Source organism: Sarcophilus harrisii, chromosome 2 (genome assembly GCF_902635505.1).
Source record: "Sarcophilus harrisii chromosome 2, mSarHar1.11, whole genome shotgun sequence".
Classification (NCBI taxonomy): domain Eukaryota; kingdom Metazoa; phylum Chordata; class Mammalia; order Dasyuromorphia; family Dasyuridae; genus Sarcophilus; species Sarcophilus harrisii.
The window spans coordinates 153,242,516-153,265,217 of NC_045427.1; the positions used below are offsets into that span (position 1 = coordinate 153,242,516).

Genomic DNA, 22,702 nt, shown 5'->3' on the forward strand with positions numbered 1-22,702 from the left:
CAAAATTATTTTGTTCAGTGAGTTTTTGTGCCTCTTTTTTTTTCATTTGGCCAATTCTGCTTTTTTAAGTTCTTTTGTTCAGTAAATTTTTGTGCCACTTTTACAATTAGGTCAATTCTGTTTTTTAAGATATGATATCTTTAGCATTTTTTGTGTCTTCTCTTTTCATAATTTTCTTGTACCACTCATTTATTTTTCTAATCTTTTCTCTACCACTCTTATCTCTTTCTTCTATTCTTCCAGGAATTCTTGCTGGCCTTAGGCCCAATTAGTATTTTTCTTTGAGGTTTTGCTTATAGTTGTTTTTACATTATTTTTTCACAAGTTTGTCTTTGTCTTCCCTACCACCATAGTGGTCTTTTAAGATCAAGTCTTTTTTTCTTTGTTTGCTTATTTCCTCAGCTTATTTCCTCATTTTGAATTTTATGGTAAACTTGATCTCTGCTCACCTCAGGGCAGAGAGGCACTGTCCTAAGGTGTTTTTCCAAGGTGTTGTTATTTTGGGAAAGGTGTGGTCACTGCTCACTTGATATATGTGATAATTTTTTTCCCAGGAAAGTCTTCTGTTCCAGTGTTCCTCTTGGCTTTGGAACTGTGACCAGAATCTCTGCTTGCTCGCTTGTCCTCTCTGCCCTTAACTGTGACCTAGAATTGTTTACAGGCAATGAAATCGTCAGTCATTATTAGCTGCACCCAGTACCAAGAAAGGATCACCTGTAATCTTTTTCTGAACAGTTGTCTAACCTCCTTATCACCCCTAAGAGAAGGTACCCTGAGAATTTCCAGTGTTGCTGCTATTACTATTGCTGCCACTTTCCTGGTTTTTGCCAGGGTCCACTCCTGTTGCTTCTATTTTGCTCTTGTGTAGTCTTGTCCATGCCCATCTTGGAGTTACATAATTTTTCTACAGATTTCCTAAATTGTCTTCGGCTGGAAAAATGTCTCCCTCTGACCTTTTGTTGGCTGTACTGCTCCAAATTTGATTTAAGGAATTATTTTAAAGTTGTTTGGAATGTTCAGTTAGGTCTTGGTCTGTACTATGCTATTTTGGCTCCCCTTCTTTTAATACTCTTAAAAATTTGGAGGGACTCCCCAAAGAAATTTTATATGGGTTACTATATTAGTCATTAAAATATTTAATTTTGAAATATCTAATTTTTTTATGAAAATAGTTTTGATCTATAGATCACCTCTAAAGGGTTTCCATGATCCTTAGGGTTCTTGGGCCATACTTTGAGAACTGCATTAAGATATAGGTGGAAGTCAAAGGAATGTCATCTCTGGGATTCTTAAAGAAGGTACTAGATATTTATTTGCTTTGGATGATTCTGGAGCCAAGGCATGGGAATACATCACAGAATTTAAAGTTCATAGGCCCTTTCAAGTTATCTAGTAGAACTGAGATGAGATAATTGAGGCTCGAAGAAATTAAATGATTTGTCTAAGACTCTAGAGGCAATATGTAATGAACCTGGCTTTGAATTCGGATTATTTGACTACAAATCTCTTTTCACAATAGAATGAATCCAAGATCTTATTTCAGCTTGGAAGCTAAAATGAAATAAAGATATGACCATTAAGGCATCTAGTCCTGTTTTGAGACCTTAGGCCAAACAGAATTCTCTGGAGTTATTCTTTTACTTAGAAATAACAACTCATTCCCTGTGGACTTGTCTACAAGACGAAAAGAGAGAAATATTGTGTAGGCATAGGGGAAACAGAGGGAGAAAAAAAAGTTTTCTCATCTAGAGTAAGAAAGCTTTTGTAAATGTTCTTTTCTCCATTGGTCTGTCTTCTTTTCTTCTGGGATTTAATTTGTCATATATAATTTCAAAAAGAGGGGCAATAGCAATGTCAATAATGGTCCACAATTGTGTAAGTCCTTTGCCCTAATGGTGTCCACTAAATGTACCCACCTTGTGAAGGTAGATATCTCATCTTTTGCAAAGGCCATCTGCCATGTAAACTAATAATTTAAGAATTCAGGTTTGCTTAATAGCCAGTTGTTTTCCAGTCCAAAATGCAGTTGGAGTAGAGATAATATGTTTAAAATGCCTTACAAACAGTAAAGTACTAAATAAATGTCAATCATTATTATTATTATTGCTAATTACATTAATCAATCAAGAAGTACCAATTTTATGACAGGTGCTGGTGACAGGAAGACACAAATGAAACAATTCCTGCTCTCAAAGACCTTACATTCTACCAGGAAAACAGCAAGTATTTAAATAAGTACACACAAATATGTATGCAGAATACAAGGAATTTGGGGAATATGGCTAGGATCAGGAAAAGATTGATGTTAGGTAACTAAGTTTTTAAGTAAATAAGGGATTCTAAGAGATTGAGGTGAGGAGGGTTATCATTAGAGGCATGAGAGTTAACTAATACAAAGGTCCTGAGATAGAAGATAGAGTGTCATTTGTGAGAAAACAGCAAGGTCATTGTAACTGGACTTCACAACATATGGAATAGATGCATAACAGAGCTGTAAAAGTAGTTTGAGGTCCAGTTGGGAAAACCTTTAAATGCTAAACAAAAACCTTTCTATTTGATCCCACACCTAGAAGAAACAAGGATCCAATTAAATTGAGCAGGGGAATGACAAATCAGGCTTGTGAATATTGAGAAATGATCATTTGCCAACTCTATGATGCGGGGACTAGAACAGGAAGAGACTAAGTGTAGGAAGACTAAGTTAGAAGGAAATTGCAACAGTCCAGGTAAGAGGATATGGGAAAGATAGGATGGTTGACATGTATTTAAAAGAAATAGATGTGAGAAATTTCATCAAAGTAGAAATGACAAGATTTGGCAATTAATTGCATATGTAGAGTGAGGAAGAATGAGCAGATGAGAATAATTTGAAGTTGCAATGCTGGATACTTGGGGAAAATGGTGCTATACTTGACAGGGGAAGTTTGGAAGAAAGGCAGAGTTGGAGAAATAATGAGTTTTGTCTCCAGTTCAATGTCCAATAGGTAGTTGACAATATAGTACTATAGCTAAGCAAAGTGATGAGGGTTACATACATAGAACTAGGAATCCTATGCATAAAGTTGAAAATTAAATCCATGATAGCCATCAGGTCACAAAGAGAAAGAAGAAAAGTCCTGATAAAAAGTCTTATGGGAAACAAGATGGTAGAGTGGATAGAGTATCAGGCTTGAAGTTAGGAAGATCCATCTTCCTCAGTGCATATCTGATCTCAGACACTTGTTAGCTGTGTGAGCCTGGGCAATTCACTTAATTGTTTACCTCAGCTCCTTATGTTAAAGGAGTAGGTAACAGCAATCAATATTTTTTTGTCAAGAAAATCCCAAATGAATTGACCTCCGTAACTGAAACAATTCAAAAACAGAGCCTTGGGATATAGCCACATTTGAGTGTTGGGGAAATTAAGGATGATTCAGTAAAAGAAAACTATAATTGTTTTATTATTTTTATTTTTACAGATGTGTAGGAAGCCAGGGCCAGGAAGGGAGTTATGATAGAAGAGAAAATCAAGATGACAGGAGAAAGGGAGAATATTTTTTTTTTTAAGTTTGCAGGTTTTAAGAACTAAGGACTTTTGATGAAAATAATAATAATAATGGAGAGATGTCATTTGTTCACTGTATATCACTGAGTTTTGCAAACTCCTCTCATTTAAGCTTCACAAAAATTCTGTGAGGTATATATTGCAATTTCCATCTCTACTTTGCAAATGAAGAAACTGAAGCTCAGAGAGATTATGTAATGTGTGCATGGACACACAGCTAATAAATATCTGAGAAATAATTAAAATTCAGGATTTCCCAAGTCCAGCATTCTGTCCAGATTTGCAGACCAATAAAATGTTTCCTTGGATAGGTCATTGGGAAATGCTACACTAAACCTACCATTTACCATCATTGTGTTTTCCTTTTCGCTTAGATAGCTGTTTCATCAAACAGAGAGCCTATAGTAGGCACTTAATAAATGCTTGCTGATGGATTGATTGAAAACTTATTTCAACTTGTTCATAATAAGATCTTGGCCTTGAGTAATGTATTTCTGAATTCATACCTAGTAGAGTTTCATGGACTAAGCAAGGTGGTACAGGGGATAGAGTATCAGGCAAACAAGTTCAAATCCTGCCTCAGGCATTTAGACACTCACTTTTATAGATATGTAAGAAGCCAGGACTTGGAAGGGAGGTGTGATAGAAATGAAAATCAGGGTAGGAGAAGAAAGAGAGCAAATCATTTACTCTTATTTGTCTTAGTTTCCTCATTTGTAAAATGAATTGGAGAAGTAAATGGCAAACCATTCTGGTATCTTTGCCAAGAAAACCCCAAATGAGGACACGAAGAGTTAGTTGGAACAGACTTAACAACAACAAAAGAGTTTCATGGGGTCTCAGGATTTTTAATTTATTAGCCTTGGAAATATAAGCCCATATATAATTGTTATTTAGCATTCACTCCTGTGGTTGAGCATTTTTTCCATTTAAGCAGTTCCCCAAATTTATGCACAGATGATGACTTGATCAAATTTCTACAAATTGATAATACATCCAAGACCATTTACCTGGCTCTAGTGGTGGGCCTATGTTTATCCCCTTTTCAGGTTGTGGGGTGTAGAAAGGAAGGAATAAGACAAGAATGAAAATTAAAAACTAATAATTATCAGGAACCAACTGGAATTAATGCTAAAATTAAAAACAGCCATGTACTGTTAAATTTTCAACCCCACCCTTCTCTACTTCCCTAGGGACAATTATATTTTCCACATCTTGTATAATAACTACACTGAAGGAGGAGTGATCCCGAAGAATATGTTAAAAAGAAATAGATCAGGCAATATTCAAGAAAGAAAAGGAATATAGAGAAAGTAGAGACAAACTTAAATTTTATGATCTTTGCATAATAAGCTTTTTCTGAAAGCTGGGGGTTGCTTAACTAGGTAGTGGCTAAAATTGAAATGCTTAGTATGAGGACCCAATTGATAAAGTGAGATTAAAAACAGGTCTGAAATTATTTTAATTGAAAGACTTAAAAGTCTAAAGGGGTCAGTTCTGCTTTTAAAAAACCGAATCAACGATATTCATTAAGAGCTAAGTTAGGTGCTTTAAGAGCTAGAGCTAAGCACCTAGCACTGTGCTAGGGACCCTGTGGGAAATATAAAAACGTAACACCACCATCTCTTTTTTAACTTGGGGAAAACAGGCTGGCTTCGGGTGCATCGCCGACACTTTGGCATTTAGGTACTGACCCTGAATAAGCAGTAGTATAATAGCTAGGTTTAAGGTTTGCAAAACCCTTAACATAAAATGCCGTCATATTCTGCCTTGGCTTACTCATCTCTAAAATGGGAATACTAGTCCTTGGCCTAGTTTTTTATTTTTTAATTTTTTTTATTTAATAGCCTTTTATTTACAGGTTATATGCATGGGTAACTTCACAGCATTAACAATTTTGGCCTGATTCCTTTAGCACTTTCTGGGACCACCCATCCCTTTTGTCCCAGGGGATTCTCTACAAATTCGAGTGCAAGCCCCCTGAAGGCGGGGGGACCTCGGTGGTCCTTTCCAAACTCTCCCAGGCTCTAGCCAGCAGGCACAACTCCTTACCCCGGGGTGAGCGCTCAGTCTTCCTTGGGGGGCGGGGGAGGCCGAGGGAGGATGCCGCTTTTCAGGGAAGTTTTATCTCGCTGACCAAACTCACTTTCCACGCTAGTGATGTCTGGTGCAAGGGGGAGACAAGCTCGGAAGCCACTGCCTAGGAGGGGAGCTGCGGGGCGTCGCCCACCGGTCCGCTGCCACCTCGGCTCCCCGTCAGGGCTGCCGAGGCCCCGAAGATCAGCGGCTATGTGGGCTGGGGGCGAAGCGAGGAGAACAGGGTAGCTCCCCGCAGGCCCCCCGGCCGGCGCTCCGGCTCAGGCGACCCAGGCCGCAGGCTGGGAGCAGGTCGGCGTTTCCGGCGCTGGAGCGCGAGGGTGACGGGGGGAGACACCGCACGGAGGCACTTTGGCTCTCGCCCCCGGCCCCTCCGCGCCTTTGCACCCGGAGCCCCGCTGCCCGGGGTAGCTTGCTCCCCTCCCATTTTGCCTCTCCCACCTCTCCTCTTCTCGCGGCTCTTCCCGCTCCCATTGGCCGCTGGGGAAACCCTCCCCTCCGCCCAATAGTCGCGGCCTGCGGCCCGTTCGGCTCCAGCTGCCGGCTCTCTGAGTGGCCGGCGGCCGGCGGAGTGGCGGGCCGGCGGCCAATGGGCGCGGGCCGGCCGATGAATGGCTGGCGCTGGGCGGAGGGGAGGGGGCGGAGCGCAGGAGGCGGCGGTCCCGGCGGCGGCGGCGACGGCGGCGGCGGAGGCGGAGGCGGGGGGGGGGGGCAGGGGGCGTTCGCCAGCTCAGAGGCAGAAAGTGCCACGACTCCACACTCACAGACACACACACACAGCCACACACACGCACGCAGCGCCCGGACGGACTGACTGGCGTGCAGCTGGGGAGGCGGCGGCGGGCACTGCGGGGCGCTCGAGCGGCAGGCGGAGCTGCCTTCCTTCTCAGGGGCTGGAGCGAGTGCCCGGCGCCGGCTCCTCCTCGGCGGGGCTTCTTCTTTTCCCGTGACCGGCAGCGGCGGCGGCGGCGGCGCCTCTTCCTAATTCCGGCTTCTCCTAGTGCAGGTAGGAAACTTCACCCCAGGTTCCGCCGCCGCTCCTGCAGCCCGACCCTAGGGGATCAGCCCCGGCGTCTGGGAGGGGCGGCTGGGCTCCCCGGGCGTCTCGGACCCGGCTGGACCGATTCTCCCCCCACCCCACCCCCCCGGCCCGTCTAGGAGCGGTCGCGCCCCTCCTCCCTGCGCTGCGGAGAGGGGGCTCGTCTCGCGGCGGCCGCGTCCCCTCCTCCCTAGTCCTCGGAGAGGAGGCGCCGGGTCTGGAAGCTACCGTGCCCTGTCCTCGCTAGCCTTTGGGGAGATGGCGCTTCCTCCCTAGCGCAGGAGCAGGGGTCTCCCGGCCTTAAGAGAACCGGTGCCCCATCTTCCCAGGCCTCTGGGGAGGGGGCGCCCCGTCCGGGAGCGACTGTGCTCCCTCCTCCTTAGCCTTTGGGGAGGGGGCGTTCCTATCCTCGAGGAGGGGGAGCAGAATTTCCCGACGGGGTGGTCTGAGGGAGTGAGTGGGGGAACGGGACTTCCCTGCTGGCTCCCCCCTAGGCCGCCCGGAGTGACACGTCTCCCAGCCCCTTCTCTCCCCGCCCTTTCTCGGCAGTGCTCGGGATGGACACAGCGCACGGGAGTTGGGGACCCCCCCGGTTCGCTTTTCCTCCTCTGGCTCCCAGTCTCCCTCACCTTTCTGGGGCGCCCTCGGGGAGAAAGGTCGAGGGGGAAGATCCCCTGCGGGCCGAGAGGATGGGCGGCAGGGGCGAATGCCTCCGGGGCTCAGCCAGGGGTGAGACCTTAAAAAAACCCCCATAACCTAGTCCGCCTGTTCCCTGCGTTGGTTGCCGCCGGACTCGGGGAAGCCCTGGCCCGGTCCCTTCCCCCGCGTCCTGCCGTCGGGCCGGCGCCGCTGCTTGGGTCTGAAGTTGAGGAAGAAAAGTTGGCCAAGGCTCTATCTGGGCGGCCCCCGAGTGGGCCACGTTCACAGCTGGAAGAGGAAAGAGTTAAATTCGGGGAGGCTGTAAAGATGACGTTGCCTAACTCCGGAGTCCTGGGACAGGATGGGGGGTGGGGGCGGAAGGAGGGAGGCACGGGGGCTTTGAATGGGAGACTCTGCAGGCAACCCGTTAATTCCTATTGCGATTTTCTTAGAGTTGGGGAGCTGGGGGTGGGGCCACGGTAACCGGATCGGCCTGTGGGGGCGGGGGTTCCCTAGAAGCAAAGGAGCGGAGTTAGAAATCACGGCCTCGGTGCTGGAGTCCTGCCTTAGGCTGGGACAGGCTTTTCCTACCCCCGCCCCCGCGGCTTGGGGCATTTGATATTGCTCCCCCTGGTGGCAGGGGTCGACGCATCTGGGGGAGGGAACCCTTTATCTCCGGACCTCCTCCACCCTTGGCCTCTTAAGGAAATGGAAAAGTGAATAAGCGTGCGTTTGTAAGAATCGCAGAAAGAGGTGGAGATAGGGTTTTGGGTTTTGGTTGATGCCCAGGAAAGCCAGCAAGCATTCAGTATTTAGTATTTGCTAAGTACTCGCTTGGTGCCGGGAACTGTGCTAATCCCTGGAAAGCCTTTCCTTTCTCCTCTCTTGCCCTAAAACTTTAATGCATTTAAGTAAATGATAACAACAGAGTACAAGTTAATGGTCTGGCATAGTATTGAAGCTGCACGGGACTAGAAATCTCTCTTAAAGCTCCCCCAGCCGGGGTCTGGTTCTAAAGAATGGCCATCTTGATTCCAGTATCTTAGGCAGACGGCTGGATTTAGGGTTTCATGTCATGAAGCCTTGGTTTCCAACACTGGCTCTGCCACTTGTGTGACCTTGGACAATCTTTCTGGACTTCAGTTTTCTAATTACAGTAAGGGGGTGTTTTCTAGGGTCCTTTCCAAATCTGAACATAAAATAACTGCCTAGTTCTGCCATTTCTCTTTCCTATTCCAAGACTTTTGAGATGGACAGAAGGGAGATGACTACTTGAAACATAATTAAAACTTCCTTGTTCTCATTCTTAAACCATTCCTGACCACTTAACCTGGGACTTGCCGATTCTGACTACCTCTAAAAGGAGTGTGTGCAGGGACTTCTCTTGTAGAGCACCATACTCCAAATGTATTCTGAACTTTGCAGTTTGAGGCAGAATTATCCCTGATGTTGACTGCTTCACTTAAGATAAGCTGGAACTGAAAAGGGCACTGCTATGACCTTGAGCAAGTAATTTAAACCTCAGTTTCCTCACTTGTAAAATGGAAATGATATTATCTACCCTGCCTGCCCTCATAGTGTTGTTATGCGGATCAGATGATAATGTATGCGAAAGCTTTGGAAATTCATAAAATGCTATGTAATAAAGTATTATAACTTGGAGAAGATCCAAGAAGGCTTGTGCAGCGCCTAGGAAATGAAACTGAATGAATTTTCTCCTGGATCAAATCCAATCACCTTTTCTTCCTTTACTTTATAATTTTTCTCTTTTTATTCCTTTCCTTTGGAAGAGAGGGGAGTAGAAAAAAAAGAGCTCTGGGTTACTTGCCATCCACCCCCCAGGCTATATGTGAGCTTGTAGTCAATTCAGAAGTCTGGAGAAGTTCTTAGTCTGGGACCATCTCTTCCTTCTACCACCCCCAATTTTGTTTTTTCTTCCTTTTTTTCTGGAACTTTGAAACTTTGAGTCAGGCTTAAGTTTATAATCCCAAACTCTGCAAGAAGTTTTAAAAGGTGTAGATCTGCCTTCAAACTACAAACTATATAACAAGGGACTCTAGAAATGAAGGTTTAAGATTTTTTAAATAGACAACATGACCTTGGAGTTAGGAAAACTTGGAATCTTGTTCTACTTCTGACGTGTATTAGGCTATGTGACCCTGGACAAGTTACTTAACCTCTCGATCCCCTAGACACTCTCTAAAACTGTACGGTACCAGTCTGTCTTGGTAGAAGTAACTCTCCTGCTGAGAGTTCCCAAAGGGAAGAAATAGAAAATCTGGTCTAAATGCACACAATATATTGAAAGTATATCTGTGTCTCAGAACTTTTTGGCTTCTCTCCTTTCCCTATCCTATCTAAGTTTGCTTGAATTTTGGCCTCACGCCTACTCCAAGGATGATACCAGGTTGCACAGAGGAGAAGCTTTCCTAGTGAGTATGTGCATGTATGTTGGCAAAGAGGGGTGTGGGGTCTAGGTTGTTTGCCAGTAACTGTAAAGATTCTTTGCAAGGCTTTATGTTTGAGCCAGTTGCTTCTCTGTAGTTGCCACTGATGATCTGACATTGTATAAACAGAGTAAGCAGTTGGAAGGACAAGTGTCAAGCTGGGATTGTTTTAGGGAGAGAGGGTAATTGTTTTAAGTAAATCTAAAGTCACATTTGAGCAGTTGCCTCTTTTTGAAATGAACCTTGTCTAGACAGCCTGCAATAATGATAAAGTTAACTTAAATTGTGGAATGTAAGTTGCCTAGTTGAAATTTTGGTTTACTCTGCCTAATGAGATTCCTTCAAAAAATTTTAGGAGCCTGAATAATTCTCTGTAACTTTTCAATTTTAAACTTTTAATCTTTTAAACTAAATTAGCAGTTTTAAACTTTTTTGGCTTAAGATCTCTTTATACTCTTAAAAATTATTGAGGACCTCTCCCCCTTGATATTTATGATATTACAAATGAAAATATCTTAGGATCATCATGAAAATAATTTTTACGTTGAAAACCCCCTATAAAATTTTAGGGACACTCAAGATCCTTGACTATACTTGGAGAACTGCTAGTCTGAAACATTTAGACTAAAATGACCAGGATATGGATTCCATATCAGGATTCCAAGACTGTATAATACTTCTATCAAAATACTTTTAAGGAATTGGGAATTAGGTAAAGTAGAATATTGACAGCTAGTGGTGGAGTGAGTGAATAGAACTGGCCATTGTCTGAAAGATTTGAGTTCAGTTTGGCCTCTGATACTTAGCAGTAGTGTATCCCTGGGCAAGTTATTTACTTTCTGTTTTCCTCAGTTTGTTCAACTGTTAAAATTGGTAGTAGTAATAATAATAATAATAACTCATCTCACAGAGTTGTTGTAAGAATCAAATAAAATAATATTTTTAAAAAGCATTTAGCACAATGACTGGCACATAGTAGACACTTTATAAATGCTTACTCCCTCCCTTTTCCCATCCCAGATCATAATTATAATTCAGAATTGAATCAATATAATTCAGAATGGAATCCCTTAAGGTGTCTAGTTACTTTGCTTTCTTTTTGAAAACCTTCTGTTTGAAAGTATTAATGTAACCAAACAGTTGTTAACATGCAATTCCACTTGTTCTGAGACAAGCTAATATTTGTATTTGTTTTTTGCAAAGATCCTGAGCATAAAGCAATCAATTAGAATATATTAAGTTCCTACTATGTGCCAGACATTAATCTAGGTGCTTGAGATTCAGGTTTAAGTAGGAAGCAAGCCAGACAAACAGTGAAAAACAAAGGGTAGTGTAAGAATCAGATTTTTAGATACCATATTCTTTTTTTGGATTAGTTCTGTGATTTTATTGGTGTAAGGAATTCCCTATGAAGACACTCCTGCTAACGCAGAACAACATCTGCTCTATAATACATAATCTTAGAGATTAGATTATTTACCTGGGGTCTCAAAGTCACTGTGTGTCAAGTGTGGAACTTGAACTTAGGTTTTCTACTTATTGACTGAAGCATAGTGTCTCTTGTCTCTTTATACATTTAAAATCTCTTGGATAGACATTTTTGGAGTAAAGCATTACTGCCTTAAAAAGGAAAAGAAAAAGAAACAAACCATTGCTTTAATTACCATTAGTGCCACTGAGGCAGTACAGGTTAATGGAAAGAATGCTGCTGAATTTGGATTTTGGAAAACCTTGGTTCTAGTGTATACACTCACTTTGTGCATCTGGGCCAATTACTGGGCCTTTCTGAGTTTCAGTTTCTTCATCTGTAAACTGAAGGTAATAACTATAGAATAATAATAATCTGTAGATCAGATCAGACGAGAAAATGCATGTTAAGATATCTTTGTAAATCTTAAAATTGTTCTATGAATGTCACTTATTGCCTCAATTACCTCCTCTGTAAAAAAAAAAAAAAAAAGAGGAGTTTTATAAGTCCTCTCTAGCTCTCTATTCCTACTGATGATGTGAATAAAGACAGGTCATTTAACCTCCTGAATTTATTTCCACCTCAGAACATAAGGGAATAAGCATATTTATACTAGCTACTCTACAGGGTAATTAGGAAATATTTGCCATCATATAGTGCTATATAAATGCTTAAAAGACAACACTTAAAGAATTTTATTTCATCCATGCAAATACTCTACCGCCAGGGATGCAGGTCACAGCCCCTCATCTTGTTGATCTGTTGAAGTCCAAAGGACTCATCAAATGGTATAAGTGGGCCTCTCCAGTGTTAGCTAGGCTGAGACTCAAACAACATAGTCATTCCACAAGTCTAATTTTAAAGAAGCCTTTTCAATTTCGTCAGACTTGTCAAAGTATCTGTTTTGCTCTCATATTTTCTAGAATATGCTGCCGTCAACTTTGCTCCATGGTGTTCCTTAGTACTCCCATGCCTAAAACGTACCACTTCCTTATCACCTCATAGAGGCCCTTTAACACAGAACTCACACATTTTCTTTGTTAGCTTTTTCGTGATCCCCCTAAATGCTAGTATTTTCTCTTTACCTGACTTTTAATGGTATTTTAATGGCTTTGTATGTTTATCATTATTCACTTTAATATTTATTCTGTATATTTTTTCATATGTATTTGTTTCTCCCATTTGAATGTAAGCCTTTTGTTAAGTAATGATTGTTTCATTATTTGTACTTGTATCAGTGCTTAACATAATGCCTGGCACATAGTAGGTGCTTAATAAATATTTGTTGATTGATGAGGACCTTAAATAAATTTTAGAAATGTGAATTATTACCCTTCTAGGAGCTTATGAGTTAAAACAAACACCACTGACATATACCAACATAGAAGACATATAGATGAAGAATAAATACAGGTAATAAACAGCTAACATGTGACCAAATATTTATTTGGTATATAGAACTGTGCAGTGAGGAATACAACAAAGAATGTTTACCAACTTTGGGGATGACACAAAGCAGGGAGGGAAGGCTAGGCCACTGACTGGGCTGACAGTCAAGATCCAGAAAGATCTTGATAAGCTAAAATACTGAGCTGAATCGAATGAGGTGAAATTTAATAGGGATAAATGTGAAGTCATAGACTTGCACCTGTGAAGTTTTTTTTTTTTTTTTTTTTAATCCCAAATGAGGAAGACTTAGACAACAATCTGTAAAAGATCTGGGCTTTTTAGTAAACTGCAAACTCAGTACAAGTCAAAAGCCAAAAAAAACAAAGTAATTTTGGACTGCATTATGACAAACATCCTGTCCAGGTGATAGTTTTGTTGAACTCTATCCTGGGCATGCCACATCTGGAGTAACTTGGGTTCAGTTCTAAGCACCCTGTGTCTTATGAAAGACATTTCACTCAAGCAACATTTGTTCAGCATTTAATGTATATGAAGTACTGTAAGTGCTGGGAATACAAAAAAAAAAGTTTAAAATAGTACCTTCTCTCTAGGGGCTAGTCTAATGTGGAAACAACATCTACATAAATATGTATATACCAGATGCCAACTGAGCAGAAGGAGGGAGTCCTTTGAGGGGAAAATACTAGTAGCTATTAAGGGATACAATAGGCCTCCTATAGAAGGTGGCATTTGAGCTGAGTCTTAAAGAATTGTAGAAGGCATAGGTGAGGAGGATATGCATTCTAATTTTGGGATCAGACAGAATAAAGGCAGAAAGTAGGGAGATGGCATGTCTTGTAGAGAAAGAATAAATAGCCCAAAATGTCTCCATCATAAAGAATGTGGAAGGGAACAATTATTATAAATTCACCCTGTCCCCTAGAAGGTGCACGGAACATTTTCTAAGACAATTAAATATGCAATCATGTTGTTCTCAAGAAACAAATTTTTTTAATTGTAAAGAAATAAAGTAATAAAATGTTTTTCATTGTTTTAAAATGTCTGCTTTTGTGTTTTATCATATATATAATATTAGTACAATATTAAATACCTGTAAAATTTTTACAGCTAGGGGTTCATAATCTAAAAGTTTGGAGACCTCTGATTTACATGATTCACCCTGGAAGAAATTTGATGATTGATGATCTGGAGAATGTCCAAAGGAAGGTAGCCAGGATGGTGAAAACCTTGAGAGCTTGGCAATATGAGAATCTCTTGAATAAACTGGGAATATTTTGCCTGGAGATGAAAAGATTGGATGCAGGAGTTTGTCAACCATCATCTTGTATTTGAAGGCTATTTTCTTGGTTTAACCACAGGACAGAATCAAGAATGTTCAAGTTGGCAAGAGGCAAATTCCAGGCGTAATATAACAAAAAAACTTGTTAATATATCAAAGCTGTCCAAAAGTAGAGTTGACCTTTTTTTGCATCATGAATCCCTTTCACATTCTGGTAAAGCTTATGGATCTCTTCTCAAAATATATTTTTTGATATTCATAATGAAAGAAAATAATAAATTTCAATTGCAAATACTGAAAATAAAGATGTAATTATCTTTCTCATTTATTTTCATGAATTCCCTCAAATTTGTTCATGGACTCCTTGGAAGTCTCTGGATTCCATATAAAGAAACCTTGTTCTAGATATAATGAGCCATTGAAATTTCTTGAGTAGAATAGTGAAATGATTAGACCTGAATTGTAGGTAGATGATTTTGGCAGCTACCTAAATGGAGCAACTGTGAAGGGGGATAGACTGAAAGCAGGGAGACCAATTAGGTCTAAGATAGCTATTGCATTCACAGGTGAGAATTTTTTAATAGCTTGAACCATGATGCTATCTGTGCAAATCGTGAAGGTAAAGGGACAGAAGAGAAAAAATATAAGATGAAGAATCAATAAGATTCGGTCTCTGGTTGGAAATGGGGACTGAGAGAAAGGGAAGAGCTGAGGATTATTGCAAAGTCCTGCTGTGGAGGAATAGAAAGATGAGAGATTCTGATGCTGTGTATGATTGAGACCTTAATTTGGTTTTGCTTTTCTACTTATTCCTACACCTATTTCAAGTTTAATTAGGTGAATGACTCCATAGAGTCAGTGAAAGAAACATGGGGAAAAAGCAGTCCTTAACCACATAGGCCAGTTACCAGTTGAGCTTCTGTTTCTTTGCTTGCTAATTAGGGATAATCTTCCAGGCTTTAGCTTACAAGCTGCTTTTAGAGGGTGGTTTTGAAGTAATGTATGTAAAGTGCTTTGTTATTTATAAAACATTCTATAAGCCTTGATTCTTTACTGTGGTGTTCTCAGATGCTGAATATCTTAGTGGATTCCTAGAATGGGTGCATCAACTCAATTCATCTTAAGTCTGCTTTTAAAAAAAATTAAATGATATATTAAAAACAATATTGAATATTGATGTAGCTTATTCATGCTCACTTGGTAAATCACTTTGTTTTAATGCATAAAAGATGTGCCAGGTCCAAAATGGAATCCATTATTTCTCTTCCTCAAAAACAAAATTAGCTCTGTTCCTGAATCCTTTATTTCTCTAAACATCACCAACATGTTTTAGTCCCCCCAAATCTGGGTCACAACCTCAAAATCATCCTTGACTCCTTTTTTCCCCCTTCCTTCCATATCCAATAAGGTGACAAAATTAATTCTATGGCCATGAAAATCTAGATTCTGTCTCTTCACTTGGATCATCACTATTTCTAGCACTCATCACTTCTTGCTTAACTATTAAAGTAGCCTCTTAATTGGTCCTCTGTGCCCCTGTTCTCTCTAAACTTCAGTCCATCTTCTATTTAGCTACTAAGTTGAACTTTTTAAAGTTCAGTTCCAACCATGCCATTCTGCTGTGAAAGAAGCTTCAATGGTTTCCTGTTGCTGTAGGAGCAACTGTAAACTCCTTTGATTGGCATGATATAATGGATAGCATGCTGGATTTGTATTTGGGAAATCCTCATGTTCAAGCCCTGCCTCAGTTTTCTCATCTCTAAAATGGGACTTATTTCCCATCACTTTGCCTCACATGCTATGTTCTCTCCAGACTGGTTTACTTGGTATTCTCTATATGTAGTTTTCTGTATCTGACCACACAGATTAATCCCCATCCCTGGCATACTTTCCCACCTCACCTAAGTCTTACCTCCTTTTGGAGTTCTTAGTAGCACTCCAAATTCTTCTCAAGTGTGACTACTTAATAGAAGTCTCTACTGATTCCTTCCCTTACCATATACTTAATGTTAATCTGACAATATGTGTAATATTGAATTTCCCCCCCAAAAAACATTTTGAGTTGCTTATTTGTACATATTGTTTCTCCCAGTAAAACGTGAGCTTCTTGAGAGCAGCACCTATTTTTTTTTCTTTGTAACTCTAGCACTTGGCATTTTTTTTTTTCCTTTGTAACTCTAGCACTGGTGTGGAGTAAGTGCTCTTTGTATGATCTTTTTAAAGCCTTTAATGGTGTTGAAAATCCTATGGTGGTTTTAGAATAATGGAAATATTTGGTGACATTGGGAAAGAAATTTAAATGTAAATTTAAATAAATATCTTTTGAACCAAGTAGTAGTTTGTGGAAAAGAGAGGAGACATATGTATGTCATAGATAAAAAGCATGTGTAAATAGTTAAAAGTTTCCTTTCCTTTCTTCTTAATTGTAATTTTATTTTTGTGTGACGTCCAAATATCTCCTTATATAAACAAGTTGAAAAATATATAGAAAAAGATGTGTTGATCCAGGGTGATGTCTAGTTCAGTGGTATCTTAGTTGAATAGAAACCTTAAATTTGATATCTGGTCTGTTTGAGTGAGACTTCACAATCATTGAATTGCGATGTTGATCTTTAATGGTCTAGCACAACTCATCTGTCTCCCATGTAGTTGTACTCTAGAAGAACTCCTACAACTAGCTTATGTTTATAACCTTTTGCAGTTACAAAGTATACTGTGTCATTTGATTCTTAAAACAACTTTATGAAGTAGACAATTCAGTATTTCAAGATTTAGTGATTTCATTCATGAGAGTATCTTCCTACTAGTGCAGATTGTAACATACATACCTTTGCTTTTAAATACTGTTTTATAATTGGCGGTTCTTCCCAAATCATTCCCCAACCTTCTGCTGCTGATAACTTGAGACTGTAGTAGTTAGAGTTTGAAAGGAGGACCTTATAGCCCTCCTAAAGTCAACCTCATTTGGCAGAAGTAACTAAAGTCCAGAGAAGTTAGATCAATGACTTGCTCTACTGTGTTGTTAAGTACAGGTTTTCTGACTCTAAGACTAGTGTCTTTTCCACTCTATTATTCTGCCTCGCATATTGAAATATAAATGTACAATTCTGTTAAACATTACTACCCCCATCCCCATCTTCTCTACTCTTCCATTTCTCTAAATTTTGAATAACTATTATTGTGCACACATTTATTTTACTGAAACATGTTTTTGATTTCTGGTGGTACTTAATATTTAAAATAAAAAATGTAAAGCAAAGACTCATTAAAACACAACATTCATAACTGGAAAAAATTTTAGTTTGTAGAAATCAATGAAGTCTCCCATTGATAGATTTTTTAAAAATAGTAATTGTTTTACTTTTTGAGGTAGGTGGCAGAGCTTTACAAAGGTCCTTTATATTATGCTGCCAACCCCCTCACATTTTTCTATTCCTTTGGATTTGGAGTATGATGAAAAGGTCAGTGATTAAAAACAGCTCAGAGTTGACAAGATCATGTGATGGGAGTTAAAGGTATATTAAGATACTTTACTAATTCTATTCCTTATCTAATTTCTTATTAAACCTCCTGATAAAGTCCTGATCTAAGTCGAGTCTTGGGTACTTTCTGGATACAGGATTACTGCTTCTCTTTAGGTAAAGCTAAAAAGAATAATGCATGTGAAAGCATTTTTGTCAAAAGGAAACACTGGGGAAGCTGTAATGCTTGTTTCCTTTTAACACATACCTACAGGTATGTTAACAATACAATCTTAACTCCATAAAATAAATTTCCTTTAACTTATGGCATATGCTAAAAATAACATGCTTGAAGTAATTAGAGTAAATCTTGATCATTCATAAATAAACAACAGCTTGGAGTCAGATATGGGAAATTTTAGTATAATGCACTCACAAGTGATTCTTTTCTTCACTAGAAATCCTTAAAGAAAACATCTATCAGTTTTCTCTCCAAATTGTATTGAATTAGTTGATTTCCACTCCTCACTCTCACCTCACATATCTACCCCACTGCCAAATCTTGTTATTTCTGCCTTTACAATATCTCTCTCTTTTTTTTTTTTTTTTTTTTTTTTTTTTTTTTTTTTTTTTTATTTAATAGCCTTTTATTTACAGGATATATACATGGGTAACTTTACAGCATTAACAATTGCCAAACCTCTTGTTCCAATTTTTCACCTCTTACCCCCTCCCACCCCCTCCCCTAAATGGCAGGATGACCAGTAGATGTTAAATATATTAAAATATAACTTAGATACACAATAAGTATACATGACCAAAACATTATTTTGCTGTACAAAAAGAATCAGACTCTGAATTATTGTACAATTAGCTTGTGAAGGAAATCAAAGATGCAGGTGTGCATAAATATAGGGATTGGGAATTCAATGTAATGGTTTTTAGTCATCTCCCAGAGTTCTTTTTCTGGGTATAGCTAGTTCAGTTCATTACTGCTCCATTAGAAATGATTTGGTTGATCTCGTTGCTGAGGATGGCCTGATCCATCAGAACTGGTCATCCTCTAGTATTGTTGTTGAAGTATATAATGATCTCCTGGTCCTGCTCATTTCACTCAGCATCAGTTCGTGTAAGTCTCTCCAGGCCTTTCTGAAATCATCCTGTTGGTCATTTCTTACAGAACAGTAATATTCCATAATTTTCATATACCACAATTTATTCAGCCATTCTCCAACTGATGGACATCCATTCAGTTTCCAGTTTCTAGCCACTACAAAAAGGGCTGCCACAAACATTCGTGCACATACCGGTCCCTTTCCCTTCTTTATAATCTCTTTGGGATATAATCCCAGTAGTAACACTACAATATCTCTCATATACACTTCTTTATTTCCACTCACATAATTTCCACCCATGTTCAGGCCCTCCTCCTTCTCTTGCCTGGATTATTATGAGTTTTCTAAATTGTTTCCTTGTCACAAATCTCTTATCTCTCCATTATATTTTCCCATATACATGACAAAGTGATTTTCCAAAAATGTAGGGCCTGAGAAGTCATTTTCCTACACAGTAAATTAGAATGTGAGCTCCTTGAGAACAGGGACTATTCTTACCTCTCTGTGCTAAGTGCCAGCACTTAGTAGGTGCCTGGCATATTAGTTTGTTATTCAGTTTTGCCCAACTTTTTTGACCCCATAGGAGTTTTTCTTGGCAAAGATGCTGAGTGGGTTTTGCCATTTCCTTCTCCAACTTATTTTACAGATGAGAAAACTAAGACAAACAGGATTATGTTAGTTGTCCAGGATCACATATCTAATGTCTGAGGCTGTATTTGAACTCAGGAGGATGTCTTCCTGATTTTAGGCTTAGTGCTCTGTACACTACTCTACCTAGCTACCCTGCCTGCAAATATAATAAGCAAGCTTTTAAACTAAGGCTTTTTGTTTGACTGATTTATTTCTTTGACTCAGCCATGCCATATTTTTTCCTCACCTTGAATTTAAAGATCTGCCTTCACTTTGGAATATCATATCTATTTGAAAGCTTGAGATTCATTCATAATGGGATTTTTGAGTATCACCTCTCTTTAGATTTGTAATTCTCTCATTTAGGTTAGACGGTGGTTCAAATACAACTAAGAAGTTTTAAGCTTTGTTTCATTTAAGTATTGTAAGGTATTGATAGTTTTTTTTGTGTGTCCTTTTGGAACTTGTCAAACTGGATTACCTTAAGTTGGTATATTCTCCATTTCCTTGTTCACATCTCTGAAATGCCCTTTTTTTTTTTTTTGTTCAGGGTGGGTCATTTGAATTCTGGCAATGATTTACAACTTGCCATATGACTTTGGACAGTCCACTTAACCTCTTCATTTTGTCATCTATTAACTGTAAATAATCCTTTACTATCTATGGACATTGCAGAGTTCTATTGAGGAAAATATTTTATAAATAAAAAAATTTTGAATAAATGAAAAAGTCCTTGTTAAGCCCTTACTACATGCCAAGCATTGTGCTAAGGGCTAGGATATAAGTAGAAAGGTCAAAAGTCTTTGCTCTCAAGAACCTCACATTTTATTTGGAAGACAAGATATAAGACAATTCTGGTGTAAATTGGATGGAAAAGTCCAGAAGTCCTAAGGGTGTTGCAATTTGACTGATAGAAGTTTAGATGATAGTAGTTAGAGGATCTCACTTATGTTCCAGACAGGTAAATTGTCAAAATGTGGGAGTTTATCATTTCACTGGAATGATTATGGTTGATGACTATGTGTTCATCCAAGTGGTGTGAGGAGCATTGTGTATTGGGATGTGGTAGAGTGAGCTGAAAGGACCAATCTATCATCTTTGGGAAGAGAAGAGTGAGTTTGAGAGACTGGGGTTTGAGTTCTGTCCCAAAGGAACGTAGATGGAAGATGAGGCTATCAGTGTTGAGCCATGAGGGTTGCCTAAAGGTCTGCCAATGATGCCTGTCATGCTGTCCACAGAGTTCTTTCTGGGTAGGGGTAAATCAGTAGAAGGACTAGGTACCCATCTTACCTTCCATTGTTATTGGAAGATTTATAAGTTAGACTAGAGAAACTGCTTTCAGAATGAGCCTAGGAGGCTTGAGAGTGATCTAGTACTTCCTTTATTGTTATTCATTACAGCCTCAGTCTTGATGCAGTTATGTAATGCATGCATTTCTACTAAACTCTTATGGTCTACAAATCTGCTTTTGAACTGCTAGGAAGCAGGTTTTCATCTAATACTAATTGCTCCTTTAAAAAAAATCAAATTTTAAAAAAGAATAAAAGGAAGGGCCTTTTATGCTTTTTTTTTTTTTTTTTTTTTTTTTTTTTTTTAATATGGGATATGCTTATATGACTGGCTTAAACCATCATCTCTCCTGGTTATTATATGGCAATATAACATCTTTCATTAGAATAATTAGAATCCTTTTAATAGATAATTAGTGAATTTCTCTATGTAAGAGAGACTATGCAAGGTAATAATAAAATCTGTCATATATCACCTTAAGGTTTGTAAAGTGCTTTTGTGCATTTTATTTGGTTCTCACAATAGTCCTTTGAGATAGGTATTATTATTATTTGCATTTTATAAATGAAAAAAAAACTTAATCTGAAAGGATTTAAGTGGTTTGCCCATGTTCACACTAATATCTGAGAAAGGATTTGAACTCAGATCTTCCTGACTCTCAATCTTAACTCTATCTGCTACATCATTTAACTTTTTAGACTAACCTGGGTGGAAGGAGGGGAGTGGGAAATGCTAAAATGATTATTTACAAACCTTTTCAGAAGGAAATAAAGAGTATCCTTTCTAACTAAGGCATTAATCAGATCATTTGATATTTCTTGTCTATTTTATCTGTGGAAGTAGCAAAAATGATTTATGACCCTAATTTCCAAGGTCTGTTATTTAGATTATTGGAATTATAATGATTCTAGAACATTTTTAGTTACTTCAGAAGACCTACTCTATCACAACATTACTATTACATACAAGCATTTTAAAAGACTTTTATACAAACTACTTGGGTAGATGATGGGAATACAAAAAGAAAACTAGCCTTGCTCTTACAGAGCTTTTATTCTAGTGGAAGAGGTGGTGGAAGTACTCACAGGTAAGTATACACAGCAAAATCTGAACAGAAAAAATATTAACTACTAAGGGTATCAGGAAGAGCTTCCCATGGAAAATGGCACATCTACTGAGCCTTGACAGAAAGCATGATTTCTAAAAGGAGGGAGAGAAGAGAATGTTTTCCAGCCTTGTGCAAGAGAGGCCATAGGACAGCAAATATGGTCTTTTGGGATGAGAGGAATATTGGTCTGGAAGTCTCAAGAGGCAGACTACAGATTATGAACAACTTCACATGCTAAACTGAAGAGCATTTATTTTAATCCTAATGGAGGGGGAAAGGAGCCTTTGGGACTTCTTAAGTAGGGGAATGACAGATGGGTACTTGGGAAAAATTTAGTATACTTGCTGTGTATAGGATAGATAGAAGAGAGAAGACCTTGGAAGACAGACTCCTAATGAGGAGCTTTTTCTATTAAGTACTTCAAGTGATAGAGGATGAGCTCAAACCTGCTTCCCAGTAGCTATTTTGTATGTGGTGTAGTGAATTTCACAGAGCCCAAGAGTTCAAACAATCTTTTTTACTAAAATCATATTCTGATTTCTCCTTCTTCCCTCTGTAGGCAGTTGGAAAACAGTTTAGAGGATAAAACCCCCAAAAATCTGGGGTAATAAAGTTAAAAAACAAGCCAGTAAGCTTGAGGCTTCCCCTGAGTGAGTACCTTACAGAATTGTTTGAGAGCTTCTTTTATACTTCTTATTGAGAGGGCCCACAGATCAGGGCCCTAGATCAATCCATCTGAAAGGTAAATTAGCCGTTCCTCCCTTAGTTTAAGCACCACAACTCCTTTACTTCTGAGATCCAGAGCTGAGATTGTGGGAGAGTAGCTTCACAGTTCATCAGTGTCTTGATCCACAGCAACCTTGTTTTTAATGTTCAAATGAAGAGAAAGGAATATAGTTGAGAAATATAGCAATGGTAGAATGAATGATATTTAGCAGTGATGAAATTTGAAAAGTAAGGAGAGAGGGAAGTGTAGCCTGAGGTTTTCAAGTTTGAACCTGTAAAATTGTTACTATTGAAAGGTTTTAGTTATTTGAAGTATTGAGACATAAATAATTTCTGTTGATATTATATCTCTCTGAATCTAAAACGATCTAGGAAATGTAATTATGGACTCATAATAGAGCATCTCTTATTTGTAGTGTTTTAATACTTGTTTAAAATGGAAAATAGAA

At 39.2% G+C, this 22,702-nt stretch overlaps 2 protein-coding genes across 2 annotated transcripts in view; one reads left to right on the forward strand and one right to left on the reverse strand.

The window, feature by feature from the left end:
* Positions 1–8: 8 nt before the first annotated feature.
* Positions 9–7,971, reverse strand: LOC116420970 (formin-like protein 20). The gene is made up of 5 exons (XM_031949259.1): positions 7,911–7,971; positions 7,310–7,607; positions 6,714–6,876; positions 5,597–6,622; positions 9–645 (listed from the first exon to the last, which is right to left on the reverse strand). The coding sequence occupies exons 1-4, from the start codon at positions 7,969–7,971 to the stop codon at positions 5,825–5,827; spliced, it is 1,320 nt and encodes a 439-aa protein (XP_031805119.1). The 3' UTR covers positions 9–645; positions 5,597–5,824.
* Positions 6,563–22,702, forward strand: part of RRBP1 (ribosome binding protein 1) — a 118,179-nt gene continuing 102,039 nt past the window's right edge. Inside the window, exon 1 of the mRNA XM_031951073.1 lies at positions 6,563–6,647. The gene's annotated coding sequence lies outside the window, so the exon portion shown is untranslated. The remainder of the gene's footprint in view (positions 6,648–22,702) is intronic.

What these genes read in the sequence shown, in the direction of transcription:
- LOC116420970 (XM_031949259.1), bottom strand. Translation starts at nt 7,971, where the DNA reads ATGCGTCGACCCCTGCCACCAGGGGGAGCAATATCAAATGCCCCAAGC. An exon ending in CCCAAGCCGCGGGGGCGGGG is followed by an intron (nt 7,608 to 7,910) that starts GTAGGAAAAGCC and finishes TTCCTCTTCCAG; the next exon opens with CTGTGAACGTGGCCCACTCG. An exon ending in CCCGAGGGCGCCCCAGAAAG is followed by an intron (nt 6,877 to 7,309) that starts GTGAGGGAGACT and finishes CTCCTCTCCGAG; the next exon opens with GACTAGGGAGGAGGGGACGC.